Raw genomic sequence first — 17,029 nt, 5'->3', positions numbered from 1 at the left:
GTGGGAGTAGGATACCACAGGTGAAGACCAGCAGCAACTGTCTCTGATGGTCAGGTATGAAGCGGAGGGTTCACATGTTTTCAGGAAGCGGGGTCCTGGGGAAAGGGAGGCCCAAGTGTGTCTGAAGGAGAACCCCTGGCCTTCATGGAAACCAAAATTACACCTTTTAAAACTCTACCTGCCCAGTCCTCTTCTCTAATTGGACATTGGGCTGAGATGTCAGACACTCACAGAAGGTGCGGCCTAATAGAGAAGCTGTCACTGCTCTCCTGCTCAGGCCGCCGACTAATAGTGCCATCAAGTTCTGAACGACACCTTGTCTTCCTGTGCATGTCATGCTCGCCTGCTCAAAACAGCAGGTTAACATGAAAACCTGGCAGTGAGGCAACAGGATAACAGGGGGTAAGTCATGACCCTTATTTTAACTGTTTCAAAGCCCCGACTTTTTACTCTCGACTGGTTTCTGTATAAATTGTCCTGAAACGGCCCCGATTTGCTGACAAGTGATTCAGACACCTGGATTCTCCGCCCCGCCACGCCACATTTCTGTTTCACCCCGCCGGTGGGATGCTTCGTTACGCCGGCTGGTCAATGGGGTTTCCCATTGTGGGGCAGCCCCACACCATCGGGAAACCCCTGGACTGTTGGCAAAACGGAGCCTCCCGCTGACGGAGAATCCAGCCCCACGTACCAGATTATTCGCAGGTGGCCTGCTGTTGCCCTCCATGGGATTGTGAGAAGCTAAACATATAGAACACAACTGCTGGCAATCACAGGACTCAATCTTGGGATGCCAATCATGTGAAGTTAATGTTTTCTTTTCGATCAACTTTTCTCACAATATGTAGAATAACTGCACCACCACTGACTAACTGGACACCTGTCATATACAATTGGTTGAGACTTTAGAAAATTGCATATTAGCCTGCAGAGTAAAGGACTTGCTCGGAGAAGAAAACTTGTTATTCAGTGATAAATGTGCTTGTTGCCGGATTGTGCATAACAATTGTAATTTGTACACTTATGGGGGGGATTCTCCGCAATTGGCGCGATGTCCGCCGACCGGCGCCAAAAACGACTCGAATCAGTCCGGAATCGCGCCGCCTCAAAGGTGCGGAATCCTCCGCACCTTGAGGGGCCGAGCCCTAACCTTGAGGGGCTAGGCCCGCGCCGGACTGATTTCCGCCCCGCCAGCTGGCGGGAAAGGCCTTTGGTGCCCCGCCAGCTGGCGCAAAACTGACTTTGCCGTGCGGCGCGGGAGCGCCAGCGGCCGCTCACGGCATCCCCGCGCAGGCGCAGTGGAGGGGGTCTCTTCCATCTCCATCATCGTGGAGACCATGGCGAAGGCAGAAGGAAAAGAGTGCCCCCACGGCACAGGCCCGCCCGCGGATCGGTGGACCCCGATCACGGGCCAGGCCACCGTGGGGGCACCACCCGGGGCCAGATCGCCCCGTGCCCCCCCCCAGGATCCCGGAGCCCGCCCGCGCCGCCTTGTCCCGCCGGTAAGAGAGGTGGTTTGATTCTCGCCGGCGGGACAGGCATTCCAGCAGCGGGACTTCGGCCCATCGCGGGCCGGAGAATCGCCGGGGGGAGCCTGGCAACCGGCGCGACACGATTCCCGCTCCCGCCGAATATCCGGTGCCGGAGAGTTGGAGAATCCCGCCCATGGTGTTTCCTTTCAAGGGTTTACTCATAGAGGGCGCAATTTACATCCACAAAGCGCTTGAGCGAGAGCAAAGCGTGGCCGTTAGGTTGCGGGAGAGGCCAGAATCAAGAAACACGGCTGGTGTCTATCTATTTGCGATTTAACCAGCCCGCTCCCGTTGGCGAAATCAGAATCCCGCCATGGCGTGGCGAGAAGCTAAAAATTACCACTTAAAGCCAATCTCGATGCAATTAATAATAATAATAATCCTTTTTAGTGCGATCAGCAGGCTTACATTAACACTGAAATGAAGTTACTGTGAAAATTACCGAGTCAGGGCAGCATGGTATGCAATGGTTGGCACTGGGACTACGGTGCTGAGGACCCGGGTTCAAATCCCAACCCTGGGTCACTATCCGTGTGGATATTGCACATTCTCCCCGTGTCTGCGTGGCTTTCACCCCCACAATGCATAAGATGTGCTGGTTAGGTGGATTGGCCATGCTAAATTGCCCCTTAATCTGAAAACAAATAATTGGGTACTTTAAATTTATATTTAAAAAAAGAAAATTCCCTGGTTGCCACACTCTGGAGCCTGTTCAGGTACACAGACGGAGAATTCAGAATGTCCAATTCACCTAACAGCACGTCTTTTGGGATTTGGTAGCACAGTGGTTAGCACTGTCCAGGGTACTTGTAGATGGTGGATAGGCTTTGGGGACATCAGGAGATAAGTTAATCGCCTTAGGATTCCTGCCTTTGATCTGCCCTGGTAGCCACAGTATTAATATGGCTAATGCAGTTCAGTTTCTGATCAATGGTAACCCCCAGGATGTTGATTGTGGTGATTCAGTGATGGTAATGCCATTGAATGTCAACGGGCAGTGGTTAGATCCTCTCTTGTAGGAGATGGTCACTGCCTGGCACTTGAGTGGCGCAAATGTAACTTGCCACTTGTCAGCCCAAGCCTGGATATTGACCAGGTTTTGTTGCATTTGGACATGGACTGCTTCATTATCTGAGGAGTCGCGAATGGTGCTGAACATTGTGCAGTCATCCGCAAACGTCCCACTTCTGACCTTATGATGGAAGGGAGGTCATTGATGAAGCAGCTGAAGAAGGTTGGGCCGAGGACACTACCCTGAGGAACTCCTGCAGTGATGTCCTGGAGCTGAGATGATTGACCTCCAACCACCACAACCATCTTCCTTGGTGCCAGGTATGACTCCAATCAGAGTTTCCCCCCTGATTCCCATTGGCTCTGTTTAGCTAGGGCTCCTTGATGCCATACTCGGGCCAATGCTGCCTTGACGTCAAGGGGAGTCACTTTCACCTCACCTCTGGCAATCAGCTCTTTTGTCGATGTTTGAACCAAGGCTGTAATGAGATCAGGAGCTGAGTGACCCTGGCGGAACCCAAACTGAGCGTCCATGACAGGTTATTCCTGAGTAAGTGCCGCTTGATAGCACTGTTAATGACTCCTTCCATCACTTTGCTGAATGAAAGTAGATCGATGGGATGGTAATTGACTGCATGAAATATGCTCTATTTTTAGAGGGCAGGACATACCTGAGGAGGCTGCAAATCTTTGATCTGACCTATTGGTTCTGGGGTCACTTGAGTCAGTCAATCACATGCTGCTTCTGCTGTTTAGCATGCATGTAGCTCTGTGTTGTATCTTCACCAGGGTAACACCTTAGATATAGGTGCGCCTGAGTTGGGCCCTTTATTTTAGGAACTGGATAGAATCAGGACTATGCTGGGCCAGGGGGTTACAGTTTGTGGTGAAATTCTATTGCTGCCAATAACCCACAGAGCCCTGTGGATGTTCAGTTTCATGCTGCTAGATCTGTTCAGTATCCCATTCCATTTAGCATGGTTGTAATGCCACACAATGGGATGCAAGGTGTCCTTAGGATTAAAAAGGGATTTTGAATCCACAGGGACTGTGTGGTAATCTCCAGTACCAAAGTTGTTAAGGGCAGATGTACCTGAAACAGGTAGATTGGTGAGAGTGAGGTCAAGCAACTGTTTTGTGTTGGTTCTGTCATGGCCTGTCATTGGCCCAGTGCAGCAGTCCGGACCTTTAGAACTCAGCAGCTCGCTCAGCATGTGAATAGAGAATAGTGCGAGTCAGGATTGGAGGGATTGCTGAAGTTTATGTCACTGCCCAGTAATAAATGGAGAGTTCTGCTTTATGTTTCTATGGGGCGATTTTAAACCTGCATTCACTGTCAGCGTAAAGGGCGACGCGGGCCCAAAACGAAATTTTTGCCGGCGAGATGTTGTTTCCGATTTTCTCCGCCCCTCAATGGTGACTTAATCAGACTCCTGCCCAGAAAGGGTGGGAACTTAATTTCAATATATTTTAAATCCCAGACACATGAACCCCCTCCCCCTTTGCTGAATAGTCATACCTCCCATGTCGATGAGGTTTATAACAGCTATATAAAAATGGGAATCGTCAGGAGTAACCCACTGAGGATGCCCAGGTAAGTATTCTCACCGCGGGAAGAGGGACAAGCCCAGGCAATGCCCTGGCACTACCCAAGCACAGGTTGGCACTGCCCTATTGCACTGCCCCAGCACAGTTTGGCACTGCCTCCTGGCACTGCCCCAGCACAAGTTCCAACCTGTTCCAGGGCATTGTCAATCTTTGCCTGGGAAAATGTTGGTCTGTGCAGGGGGCAATGCCAGGGTCAGTGCAAAGTTTGTAGTACCAGAAGTGGGTCCTCTCAGGAGCCCCGTGGGGGTGGGGACTCCTCTTATGTACGCTGGGGGAGGGGAGAGAGCTGATGCCTGTGAGGTGGGAAGGGCAATACTTCTGTGGTGGTAGGAACTGGGGTGGCTTGGTGAGTACCCCTGATTCCTCCATGGGGGTAGAAGGTGGGGGGGGGGGGGGAGAATGCCCCCGACACCTCCATGGTTGGAGGGGTCACCCTGATGCTCAGTGACCCGTATCTGTGGGGTCACTGAGGTGGGGGGGGGGGGGTTGCCCCAATGCTTGTCAGAAGGGTTATTTGTGTCTTTGGGCTATTGGGGGGGGATGGGGGGGGGGAAGAGTTTTATTCCATTGCAGAGGACAGGACGGCATCTTTAAAGGGAGCTGTGATCTCTGTGGAGCCGGCCTTGCCAGCTCCACAGGCCCTGACCCTCCAGAGTGATAGCGTTACCAATGCTCCCAAACCTTCAGTGCACTAAGTGGCAGACAGTCTGCTCTGGAAACTCGTCCATGCATCGGGAGAGATACACGTTGATTTTCAGCCAGACCTTGACACTCTGACAAATGTTGGTAGAATTCCGCCCCTTGTCTCTTACTGTTCTGTCCTCTTGTAGCTAAATCACAATTTAAGTCAAATTACCTAAATACAATTATTTTATTTGCCTTGCTTCATTTTAATGACCAGAGGAGTGGGTTTTTCCGGTACTGGAAATTCCTAATCAAGTCAATGGATTTTTGGCTGCTGTCCAAATTTTCCAGTCCTGCCCATGCTGATTCCTGTTGTGGCTGGGACTGGGACCAGGAAATCACAGCCCAGGTGTACGTCCCTCCCACTTTTGTTTGCTTCATTCTAAATGTATTTGTTTCACCATGCCTCTCTGTATACCTTTGACGTTTAACTACTGAATCCACCATCGTGCATTAATATTCTTTTGAAATTAGATTGCCCACAACTTGCACAGCAAATGGCCTTACTAACAACCAGTTGGTGCAGATTAAAATAAAACCTGTCTGATTTATAATCATAAGCCTTTCATTAGCCTTGTTAATAAATATCTTTACAATGATTCTTTTTGGTTCAAAGCATTGGGCTCATTTTGCCTAAATTGCTTTCTACATCTTGTACCATCAATATAATTTCATCCCAAATATATTATCTGCTGTTTAATATTTTGGAACCAAAGATCTTTAGTTACCAGTTTTATTTCTCTTTGTAATGCAATTCTTTGAATCAAGATGCAAGTAGCATATAATAGACTGCGGGAGCATTCCAGATGTATACTGAGTCCTGGGTTGACTTTAGACCATCCCCACTTACTAAAATATACAACTGGATTAATTTTTGATATTTCTGAGTGCATTTTCTCTTTGTTTCCATGCATTAAAGTTTATGACAGTATTTCACAGAAGGTGGCACATGTGCAGGGAGCAACTGCACTTTGGACAATGGGGCCAAATGATATTGGAGATGTAAAACTACAGGGACATGGTGATTCATAAATACTCGGTTTGCGGGTGGCACGGCGGCACAGTGGTTAGCACTGTTGCCTCACGACACCGAAGTCCCAGGTTCGATCCCGCGTCACTGTCCGTGTGGAGTTTGCACATTCTCTCCGTGACTGTGTGGGTCTCACCCCCACAACCCAAAGAGGTGTAGGGTAGGTGGATTGGCTAAATTGCCTCTTAATTGAAAAATCTTTTCAAAATACCCAGTTTGCAACATCACTGATATATTCTAGAGAAATGCTCCAAGGTGCTTCACAGAGCTGTATTTCAAAAAATACAGATTGGCGAAGGTGATCAAAGTTTGTTTGGAAAGGTTGGAGGGCTTTAAAGGAGACAAGAGGAGAGGAAGTGGTTAATGAGGGAGCTCTAAAATGTGGGATGCTAAAATAAGGAGGCAGCTAAGGGAGTAGGTAGAGCTGCTGAGGGGGAGCGAGTTCAGGGGCGTCATTCTCCGACCCCCCGCCGGGTCGGAGAATGGCCGTTGGCCGCCGTGAATCCCGCCCCCGCTCCCGCCGAAGTCTCCGCTCCCGGAAATTGGGCGGGGGCGGGAATCCTGCCGCGCCGGTTGGCGGGACCCCCGCTGGATTCTCCGGCCCGGGTGGGCCGAAGTCCCGCCCAGGAATTGCCTGTCCCGCCGACGTAAATCAAACCTGGTATTTACCGGCGGGACCAGGCGGCGTGGGCAGGCTCCGGGGTCCTGGGGGGGGGCGCGGGGCGATCTGACCCCGGAGGGTGCCCCCACGGTGGCCTGGCCCGCGATCGGGGCCCACCGATCCGCGGGCGGGCCTGTGCCGTGGGGGCACTCTTTCCCTTCCGCCTCCGCTACGGCCTCCACCATGGCGGAGGCGGAAGAGACTCTCCCCACTGCGCATGCGCGGGAAACTGACAGCGGCCGCTGACGCTCCCGCGCATGCGCTGGGAAACTGACAGCGGCCGCTGACGCTCCCGCGCATGCGCCGCATTTCCGCGCCAGCTGGCGGGGAAACAAACGCCATTTCCGCCAGCTGGCGGGGCGGAAATCCCTCCGGCGTCGGCCTAGCCCCTCAATGTTGGGGCTAGGCCGCCAAGGTTGCGGAGCCTTCTGCACTATTGGGCCGGCGCGATGCCCGTCTGATTGGCGCCGGCTTTGGCGCCAGTCGGCGGACATCCCGCAGTTGGGGAGAATTTCGCCCCAGATATCTGCAGATTAGGGACTTTGCACGAAAGATCTAGAGAGGGTTCCCGAGGTTGCCGGGATACGTCCTGCTGGAGCGACTGCTGCTTCCAGATGTGGAAGGGGGGTGAATAATTGGGGATATATACAAGTGACTGGGGAGCAAGGAGGTGAGCGGATGGTGAAGATCAAGGAGAAATGGGAAGTGGAGTTGGGAGCGGAGATCAATTGGGCAGTACGGAGTGAGGCACTGCGGAAGGTACACGGGACCTCCTCTTGTGCAAGGATGAGCCTGATACAGTTTAAGGTGATGCACAGGTGCATATGATTCGGGCGAGAATGAGTGGGTTCTTTCAGTGGGTAGCAGATGAGTGTGAGAGGTGTGGACGGGGGCCAGCGAATCATGCGCACATGTTTTGGAGTTGCAAAAAATTGGGAAGATTCTGGGCGGGAGTGTTCACGGTCTTAGCCAGGGTAGTGGAGGAGATGGTGGACCCGGACCCTTTGGTGGCGTTATTTGGGGTTTCAGAGAAGCCAGAGCTCATGGAGTGGAGGAAGGCTGATGTTGTAGCCTTCGCCTCTATGATTGCACTACAGCGAATTTTGTTGGAGTGGTGGTCGGCATCGCCAACGGGGGTAGCGGCTTGGTTGGGTGACCTGTACGACTTCCTGCGGTTAGAGAAGATAAAGTATGAATTAAGGGGCTCAGCAGGGGGATTTAAGAAAAGGCGGGGGATGTTTGTGAATGATGGATACAGAACTGGCTAGGTCATAGAAGGCAGAGAGTAGCAATGGAAGGGTACTTTTCTGATTGGAGGGCTATGACTAGTGTGTTCCGCAGGGATCAGTGCTGGGACCTTTGCTGTTCGTAGTATATATAAATGATTTGGAGGAAAATGTAACTGGTCTGATTCGTAAGTTTGCGGACTACACAAAGGTTGGTGGAATTGCAGATAGCGATGAGGACTGTCAGCAGGTCCTGATACAGCAGGATGTAGATCATTTGGAGACTTGGGCGGAGAGATGGCAGATGGAGTTTAATCTGGTCAAATGTGAGGTAATGCATTTTGGAAGGTCTAATACAGGTAGGGAATATACAGTGAATGGTAGAACCCTCAAGAGTATTGACAGTCAGAGAGATCTAGATGTACAGGTCCACAGGTCACTGAAAGGGGCAACACAGGTGGAGAAGGTAGTCAAGAAGGCATATGGCATGCTTGCCTTCATTGGTCGGAGCATTGAGTATAAAAATTGGCAAGTCATTTTGCAGCTGTATAGAAACTTAGGCCACACTTGGATTATAGTGTTCAATTCTGGTCGCCACACTACCAGAAGGATGTGGAGGCTTTAGAGATGGTGCAGAAAGATTTACCAGGATGTTGCCTGGTATGGAGTGCATTAGTTATGAGGAGAGGTTGAATAAACTCGGTTTGTTCTCACTGGAACGACGGAGGTTGAGGGGCGACCTGATAGAGGTCTACAAAATTATGAGGGGCATAGACAGAGTGGATAGTCAAAGGCTTTTCCCCAGGGTAGAGGGGTCAATTACTAGGAGGCATAGGCTTAGAGTAGATGTACGAGGCATGTTTTTTACACAGAGGGTAGTGGGTGCATGGAACTCGCTACCGGAGGAGGTGGTGGAAGCAGGGACGATAGTGACATTTAAGGGGCATCTTGACAAATACATGAATAGGATGGGAATCGAGGGATACGGACCCCGGAAGTGTAGAGGATTTTAGTTTAGACGGGCAGCATGGTCGGCACAGGCTTGGAGTGCCGAAGGGCCTGTTCCTGTGCTGTACGTTTCTTTGTTCTTTGTTCTTTGTTTGAGGAGCTGTCCGTCGCAGTGGGGGCGGGGGAGGGTGAAAAAGGGGAAAGTCTATGCAGACTACATAGTTGATTGCTGGAAAGTATGTTTCTCGGGGTGTTTATTTGCTGTCACCTGTTTTGATACTTGTTTGTACGAAAATACATTTTTAAAAATAAAATAAAATAAGGAGGCAGGCTTGGCATCCAAAATTTCTGAGTAATATTGCGTTATTCTGTCTTCACTGATTAACAGATACCGCTGATTGGAATAAAATGTTCCAAGACTGGGACATTGACACTATTTTGTCCACCTGGTCATTTTGGAATTATTAAAAGTTCCATGTATACATGAGGGGAGAGTTAATCTAACTTTTGCCAATGTGATACCCATTTCCCAGCCTGTTTTACTCCCCCTGTTATGCATTATACCACAGAAATAAACATCAGGGGTTATGCATGACGAGTATCTTATTAGTCTTTGCACTGTCACAAATTGCTAATTCCTAAAAGGTTGTTACATAACATAGGTCCCCTGCCCCCTATAGAACTAAAACCCTGGAGGAACAAACGGTCCCAAACATTGCAAAGCCATTCACTCACCAGTTGAAGGAACTGCTGTTCCAGAGTCCGGTATTCCGGGGAACTCTTATTGAAAAGGTCATCAGAAAACAACATGTTAGTGACTCGTAAGCTGAAGAAAACCACCAGTTCCTTTGATGGAGCAGGCATCAGGGAGCTTGATATTAAATGTTTCAGAAGAGAAGGGGATGCGGTGGAGGGGACACTACTCTCACTTCCAGCCAGTCTGTCTGTGCTCACCACGCTCTCGGTGTCCGCCATGTCAAATTTATCCCCAGCATCTTCCTCCGCTGTTCCAAAGACTGAAGCTTCATTACCGGAGCTGTGAGGTGCAGCAGTTGTGTGCAGCATGGCCGGAAGCGTGTTGGTCTCACCACCCATCTCACTCGCACCAGAGTGAAGCAGGTCAGAGGCTGGTAGCATTGCAGCTGTCGGCACGGTTAGAGCCGGAGAAGCAGTTGCTGGATTGACGGGTTCAGTGGTCTGTGACATTGGTGTTGGGAACTTGGGCGCAGTGGGCCCTCCTTCTGTTGAGGATTCTGCTGGTGACACTGGGGTCTGTGAGGTCTCTTTTGTCAATAGTGGAGCGGCAATATGTTCTTCAGATGTTTCTCCTGTGCTGTCGTGAGGCGACCGATGGTCTGACGACAGTGGAAGATGGGCTTCTGAAATGAAAGGAATATTCAGATTCAGTGATGTTAATAATGCACTGCTCATACCTTTCGGATTTACAAGCATATCTACATCTGAACCCATAGAGAAAAATAAGCTTTGCTCATTTATGGTTTGAATATAAATAAATTACATTCATTAACTTTCTTTTTATTCTAACAGATCTCCAGATCTGTCTTCAGCTGCAATGCATAAACTAGTGCCATGGATCCCACTTTGATTGGTAAAACATGTATTGAGACAATGGGCGAGGATTATAAGATGCAGTAACACTTGGATTAGGCGCAGATGGGGTTATAGTGGCCAAAAGTGTATTTATGTCTGCAAGCCGGCTTCAATGTGTCAGCTTTTGGGTTTAACACGGACACATTTGGCTGGGTGAATGTGCAATCTCTTTTGGAGAGACAGGACACCAGTTCAAATATGTTATTGCCCCGTTGTATTCCAAACGACATTCGGATTTACCAGCACTTACGCAGACTTTCCAGACTTCCTTAAACTCACCATTGTAACCACAATTACAATTCATGGGGCTTTATGAAAAGTCAGTTTTCCTCCCAGTTCCTAGCTACTTTCTTACCGTGCGCTGGGAAAGACTTTGGTCAGAGAACATGACAGGGTTAGTGTTTACACATTGGTAGTTTTCAGACTCAGATCCAGGCAGGGTGGTGCCTTGGATTAGACGTCGGGAAAGGTGCAAATATGATGAACACCAGCAGCAGCAACAACCAGCTGTGAATAGGTCTGACGGTGGTGAGCAGAGAGGGGGAGAGCAGAGACATCAAGAGGCACTCTCTGTGTAACAGGGTGAACAGGCAGGATATCAGCCCTACAGACCCCTCAGGAAAGTGATGCTTCTGGAGGCTGACATTGTTGTGTCAAGTAGTATCGGGAATGACATCAGGATGGGCAGTGTTTAGGCTGCTTGTTTAGACCTCGGATAAACAACAATATGCCCGATATGGTTCACAGTGCCAGCAACAAATGGCTATTTGGAGACCTGTGCCTGGAGAACAGAGAGGCTTGCAACAGGAAGCACTGACATGTCTACAGGCCGAGGCTGAGTTCTCTTCATATGTCAGGACAACAATGTTTCAAGAGGCTCAGTTCTCAGTTCTCAGTTCTCCCATCAGTTTGGTGACAGATACCTGCAGCCTCTTCAAAGAAGACCGGCTTGCTGCTCTTCCTTGTGGCCGAGTGTTGTTGGTAGCTGAGAAAGTCAACGCTGCGCTCAACTTGGCTGGAGACATGTTGAGAATCTCTTGTTCAGTCACCCACAAACACAGAAGACAAGTGGCTGATGGGTTGATAGCCGGATCTGGCAATTGTATGGACTTTGCCTCCAATGACAGCAGCCAGACTGAGTGGGCACTCGGGTTTATATATCTGGCTGGCTTCCCACCAGGGCAGGGCATTGTCGAGTGTGCACGACTGGCGGTCTGAAGAGGCTGCAGGTATCTGTCACCAAACTGATGGGAGAACTGCGCCTCCTGAAACATTGTTGTCCTGACATATGAAGGGAACTCAGCCTTGGCCTGTAGACCTGTCAGTGCTTCCTGTTGCAAGCCTCTCTGTTCTCCAGATCAACCAGGAGGATTTATGAACCTTAATGGTTTCTTTTCCATCAATGTGCAGCTGTTGTGCAATCACAAGAAGATACTTCTTCAGATGTTAGCGAGATTTCCGGGAAGCTGCCATAATGCTCCAAACTGCACATCTAAGCTTCATGGTCGGATACACTGAAACGGTGGTTGCGAGGGAACACGGGATACCAATTTTAAACCTGACTGGCGACACCCATAAAAAAACCTCAAGGCTGAAACTCGACAGTATTACAATAAGTGCCAGAGGACAACCAGATGTATGATCAAGCAAGGCATTGGAAGGTACACTTCAGATAACATTTTTTAATTCTTTCATTGTCGAGACCTTTCTTTGTTACTCATCCCTAATTGCCCTTAAGAAGGTGGTGGTGAGCTGCTTTCTTGAACTGCTACAGTCTATCTTACGTAGGTACACCCACAGTGCTGTTAGTAAGGGAATTCCAGGATTTTGAGCCAGTGACTGTGAAGTAACGATGATATAATTCCAAGTCAGGAAGATGTGTGCCGTTGGTGCTCTCATGTGTCTTTCTCGGCAGTAGAGGTCGCAGGTTTGGAAGGTGCTGAAAGATGAGGCTTGGTGACTTGCTGCAGTGCATCTTTTGGATGGTATACACCGCTGCCATTGTGCACCAGCGGTGGAGGGAGTGGATATTTGATATGGTGGGTACGGTGCCAGTCAAGTGGGCTGCTTTGTTCTGGATGGTGTTGAACCTCTTTAGTTTTGTTGGAATCGCACCCATCCATGCAAGTGGAGAGTATTACCAACCAATCTCCAAAAATGGTCGCAGCATGCTGATCATTGCCCAGGAAAAGCTGCTCCACCTGTATCTGTGCAGACAGACTCAGCCATCAGGACATGAGGTGTCTAGTTAGGGGAAATGGGTGAGAAATGAAAGTGCCTTGAGTGGAGTTCACACTTGCATATCCCCTTTTTCTAGCAACCTCTCATGGCCCAGCTGTACCTTTATGCCCCCACTTTGCTGGAGAACACTCTGGTGCAGATCATGGGAGTACTATAAGACCCAGGCTAAGTTATCCACCATTCTACGTATGACAGCAGATATCCTGGGGTTCAGGGTGTGCACAGTTGGGCTCAAGGCCTGCATAGTCGCTGCCACATCTGGGGCGGGATTCTCCGACCCCCGCCGGGTCGGAGAATCTCCGGGAGCTGGCGTGAATCCCACCCCCGCCGTGTCCTGAATTCTCCGCCACCAGAGATTCGGCGGGGGCGGGAATCGCGCCGCGCCGGTCGGCGGGCCCACCCCTGGTGATTCTCCGGCCCGCGATGGGCCAAAGTCCTGCCGCTGTCAACCCTCTCCCGCCGGCATGGATTAAACCACCTACCTTACCAGCGGGAGTAGGCAGCGTGGGCGGGTTCTGGGGTCCTGGGGGGGGGGGGGGGGGGGGGCGCGGGACGATCTGGCCGTGGGGGGTGCCCCCACAGTGGCCTGGCCCGCGATCGGGGCCCACCAATCCGCGGGCGGGCCTGTGCCGTGGAGGCACTCTTTTTCTTCTGTCTTCACCATGGTCTTCATCATGGCGGAGGCGGAAGAGACCCCCTCCCCTGCGCATGCGCGAGGATGATGTGAGCAGCTTCTGACGCTCCCGCACATGCGTGGACTTACGCAGGCCGGCAAAGTCCTTTCGGCCCTGTCTGGCGTGGCGCCAAAGGCCTTCCACGCCAGCCGGTGCAGCGGAAACACTCCGGCGCGGGCCTAGCCCCTCAAGGTGAGGGCTTGGCCCCTAAAGGTGCGGAGACTTCCGCACCTTTGGGGCGGCCCGATGCCGGAGTGGTTCCCGCCACTCCATCATGCCGGGACCCCCCCGCCCCGCTGGGTAGGGGAGAATCCCGCCCCTGATATTCCACCGAGTTGGTGGCTCTATCTATGTAATGTCTGCAGTCATGCTTGAGGAAATCAAATTGTTTTCTTTGCAATCTTGGTTTCTTGGAAGGCCAGTCAATGCCATGCACAACATATCCTCCTCCTCAATTTTCCTTTGGACCGACAGCCTCGGAATACGGCATCTGTGCCCAGTCAAGCAGAGCTTGCAGAGAACGACATCCTCTGATACAGCTGACTCTGCCACCACCACTTTACACTTCCATACTTACTTATGAATTGAGGATCACCAGGTGAAAATCAAATATCTATCTCAATGGTCCCACTGAAGTGCAACTATCTGAGCTGGTGCATAGCATGCATGAGTGCTGCATCGACAGAAAGATTCAGTTCCTCTCAGGAATTGGCGTCACAAACAATATCTACTGACTGCTGCAGCTGAAGTGACAGAGGGAAAAGACATGGAATAGTGACGGCAAGGGAAAAATATCACTACTTCTCAGTACGAAAATGATCATATTTCACTTGCCGCTGAAATCAAGTCAACAAGACAGATTGCTGTATGATCCATGCATCAATAATTAATTAAGTCACTGGATAGCTGGGATCTCCCATCTCTGCTAGCCAGGGGCACCAAAATGCTACTGATCTTCAGCGCCACCTCTTCTGTGGTTGTCAGCTGCAAGACCTGTAGAGGTCTATCTCTGGTTCTCGGCCTCTCCTTGTGCTCTGTGGTCTCTTCTCATACAATGACAGAATGGTATCGCACCAAAGGAGGCCATTATGGACCTCAAGTCTGCATGCAATTTTTTGGAAAGCACATCTATTGGTTCCACGCTACTTCTTTCCCAATATTCCTATAATTTTTTCCCCTTCAAGCATGTATCCAATTTCCTTGCAAAGTAACTGCCACCCTATTGGACAGCACATTCCAAATCCTAACCACACATTGTGTAAAAATGTTTTTTCTTCATGTTGCCTCTGTCTTTGTTGTTGATTACTCTCATCTTTATTTACTCTGTTTAAACCCTTGATGATTTTCAACGCCGCAATCAAATCTTTAAAGAGAATAACCCAAGCCTCTCTCGTCTGTCGACACAACTGTAATCTTTCGTCCCTGGAGCCAATTTAGTAAATATTTTCCAAACCCTCTCCAAAACATTCACATCTGAGATGAGGAATTGAACAATTCCAGACAGAGTCAGACTAGTGTTTTATATTTCTTTAACAGAACTTTGTGCACTTTGCCTCTATTTATAAAACTCTGGATCCCTGAGCATTATTAATTGCTTTGATAACCTGTCCTGGCACCGTCTAAGATTCATGCCTAAACACCAGCAAGTGCCTCTTGAAGTCTATTACTGTCTTCCTCACTGCTTACTACACTTACAAGTTTTCTGTCATCTGCAAATTTGAAAATTCTGCTCTCCACCTCCACATCCAAATCTTTAACATATATCATCTGCCACCATCCCTGTATCTAAGGGGGATTTGGAGATTGTGGCCAGCACCTCCACAATTCCTGCTTAATAATAATCTTTATTAGTGTCACAAGTAGGCTTACATTGACACTGCAGTGAAGTTACTGTGAACATCCGCAATGGGGGAAAGAAGAGACCGAGGAGCAACTGTACAGGCAGTTATTCATCCAATGGATGGAGTTCATTTGGATTGGAATGGATTTGGGTTTATTGTCATGTGTACCGAGGTACAGTGGAAAGTATTGTCTGGCCAGACAGATCGTTCCAGACATGAAGAAACATAGGACACACGATAATTACACAATGTAAATACATAGGCCGGGATTCTCCCCTAGCCGGCGGGGCGGGCTGCATCGGCGCCGGGGAGTGGCGGAGAACCACTCCGGTGTCGGGCTGCCCAGAAGGTGTAGACTCCTCCGCACCTTCAGGGGCTAGACCGGCGCTGGCGGGGTTGACGCCTCGCCAACAGGCGCCGAAGGGCTTCCACCGGCCGGCGCGAGTTGGCGCATGTGCGGGAGCGCCAGCTTGTGCTCATCCCAGCACATGCGCAGGGAGGTTCTTCTCTGCGCCGGCCATGACGGACGCTTACAATGGCCGGCGCTGAGGTAAAGAGTGCCCCCATGGCACAGGCCCACCCGCGGATTGCTGGGCCTCGATTGCGGGCCAGGCCACTGTGGGTCACCCCCCGGGGCCAGATCCCCCCCGCGCCCCCCCCCTCCCCCGAGGACTCCGCAGGCTGCCCGCAGAGCCAGGTCCCGCTGGTAAGTACCTGGTCTAATCCATGCCTGGGTGACATGCCGAAAACGGGCGGAGCGGAGGATCGCCGGGGGGGGCGCACTGCCAACAGCCCCCGACCGGCGCAACGCAATTCCCGTCCCCGACGAAAAACCGGCGTCGGAGAATCCGGCAGCTGGCGTCGTGGCGGGATTCACGCCGCCGCCCCGTGCGATTCTCCGGCCCGGCGGGGGGTCGGAGAATCCCGGCCATAAACACAGACATCATTCATTCATTCCATCCAGCATCAGCACACTATGGATGTGGTGTGTACCCTCTACAAGGTGCATTGCAGCAACCCACTGAAACTCCTTTAACAGCACCTTCTAAACCAGTAACCTCTGCACCCTAGAGGATTAATGGCACAGGTGCTTGGGAAGACTACCACCTGCAAATTCCCCTCCAAGTCACACGCCATCCTGACTTGGAAATATATTGGTGTTTTTGCACTGTTGTTCGTCAAAATATTGGAACCCCTTTCCTAACAGCTCTTTGGGTACATCTACAGCACACAGACTGCAGTGTTTGAAATAGGCAGCTCAGCACCACCTTCGAAAGAGAATAATGGATAGGTGTTAAATGCTGGCCTTGCCAGCCATCCACATATCTATGAATAATTTAAAAATTCCTGTGCCAATGCGATGATGTTTTACCATGGTTTTATGTAATATGGTACAGCCCAGGCCTAAGCCTACTGGGAAATGTGGCCAAGTAAAAGAGATGCTATAGCCTGATATGTATTCGTAAAGGCACCAGCAAAATGAAGACACCAGCAAAGCCTGATGGTTAAAAGGCTAACTCTATATCAGCATAAGCAATATAAACAGTGAAGAACAGGATGTGCAGCCAAGGAGTGAACACGGGAGCTGATTGGACAATGGCTGTTGCTATGCCTCGGATAGACAGTAATTAAACATGGACCACTATGTGTAGTGTTCCTGAGAAAACTACGACCCCTGAGTGAGTCACGGCTCTTTGAACATTTGGGACTCAAGGACAGTGATTGATTAGTGCTGCCCTGTGAGCACATCACTGGAAGTATGAGATCAGTGCCTGAAAGATCTGTATAAAAAGGATTTCATCAGCGAAACCTCCCGGAACAACATCGCAGAAGGAAGAAGCATCAAGCCTCTAGCTGGTATGAACTTTGTCCTGGCACATCACTGCAGGAGTTCCTCAGGGTAGTGTCCTAGGCCCAACCATTTTCCTCAGGGTAGTGTCCAAGGCCCGGCCATCTTCAGCT

The 17,029-nt window shown here is 50.4% G+C and overlaps 1 protein-coding gene across 3 annotated transcripts in view; it reads right to left on the bottom strand.

Moving 5' to 3' along the window:
* The window catches only part of LOC140419383 (interphotoreceptor matrix proteoglycan 1-like), a 226,334-nt gene that overhangs the window by 50,370 nt on the left and 158,935 nt on the right, over positions 1 to 17,029 (bottom strand). For all 3 annotated transcript variants that reach the window (XM_072503256.1, XM_072503260.1, XM_072503269.1), the window contains exon 12: positions 9,436 to 10,079. In XM_072503256.1, the coding sequence (XP_072359357.1) occupies positions 9,436 to 10,079 (644 nt within the window). The remainder of the gene's footprint in view (positions 1 to 9,435; positions 10,080 to 17,029) is intronic.

The sequence above is a fragment of the Scyliorhinus torazame genome, chromosome 1 (genome assembly GCF_047496885.1).
Source record: "Scyliorhinus torazame isolate Kashiwa2021f chromosome 1, sScyTor2.1, whole genome shotgun sequence".
In the NCBI taxonomy this organism is placed as follows: Eukaryota; Metazoa; Chordata; class Chondrichthyes; order Carcharhiniformes; family Scyliorhinidae; genus Scyliorhinus; species Scyliorhinus torazame.
This window is presented reverse-complemented; position numbering and strand designations above follow the sequence as displayed.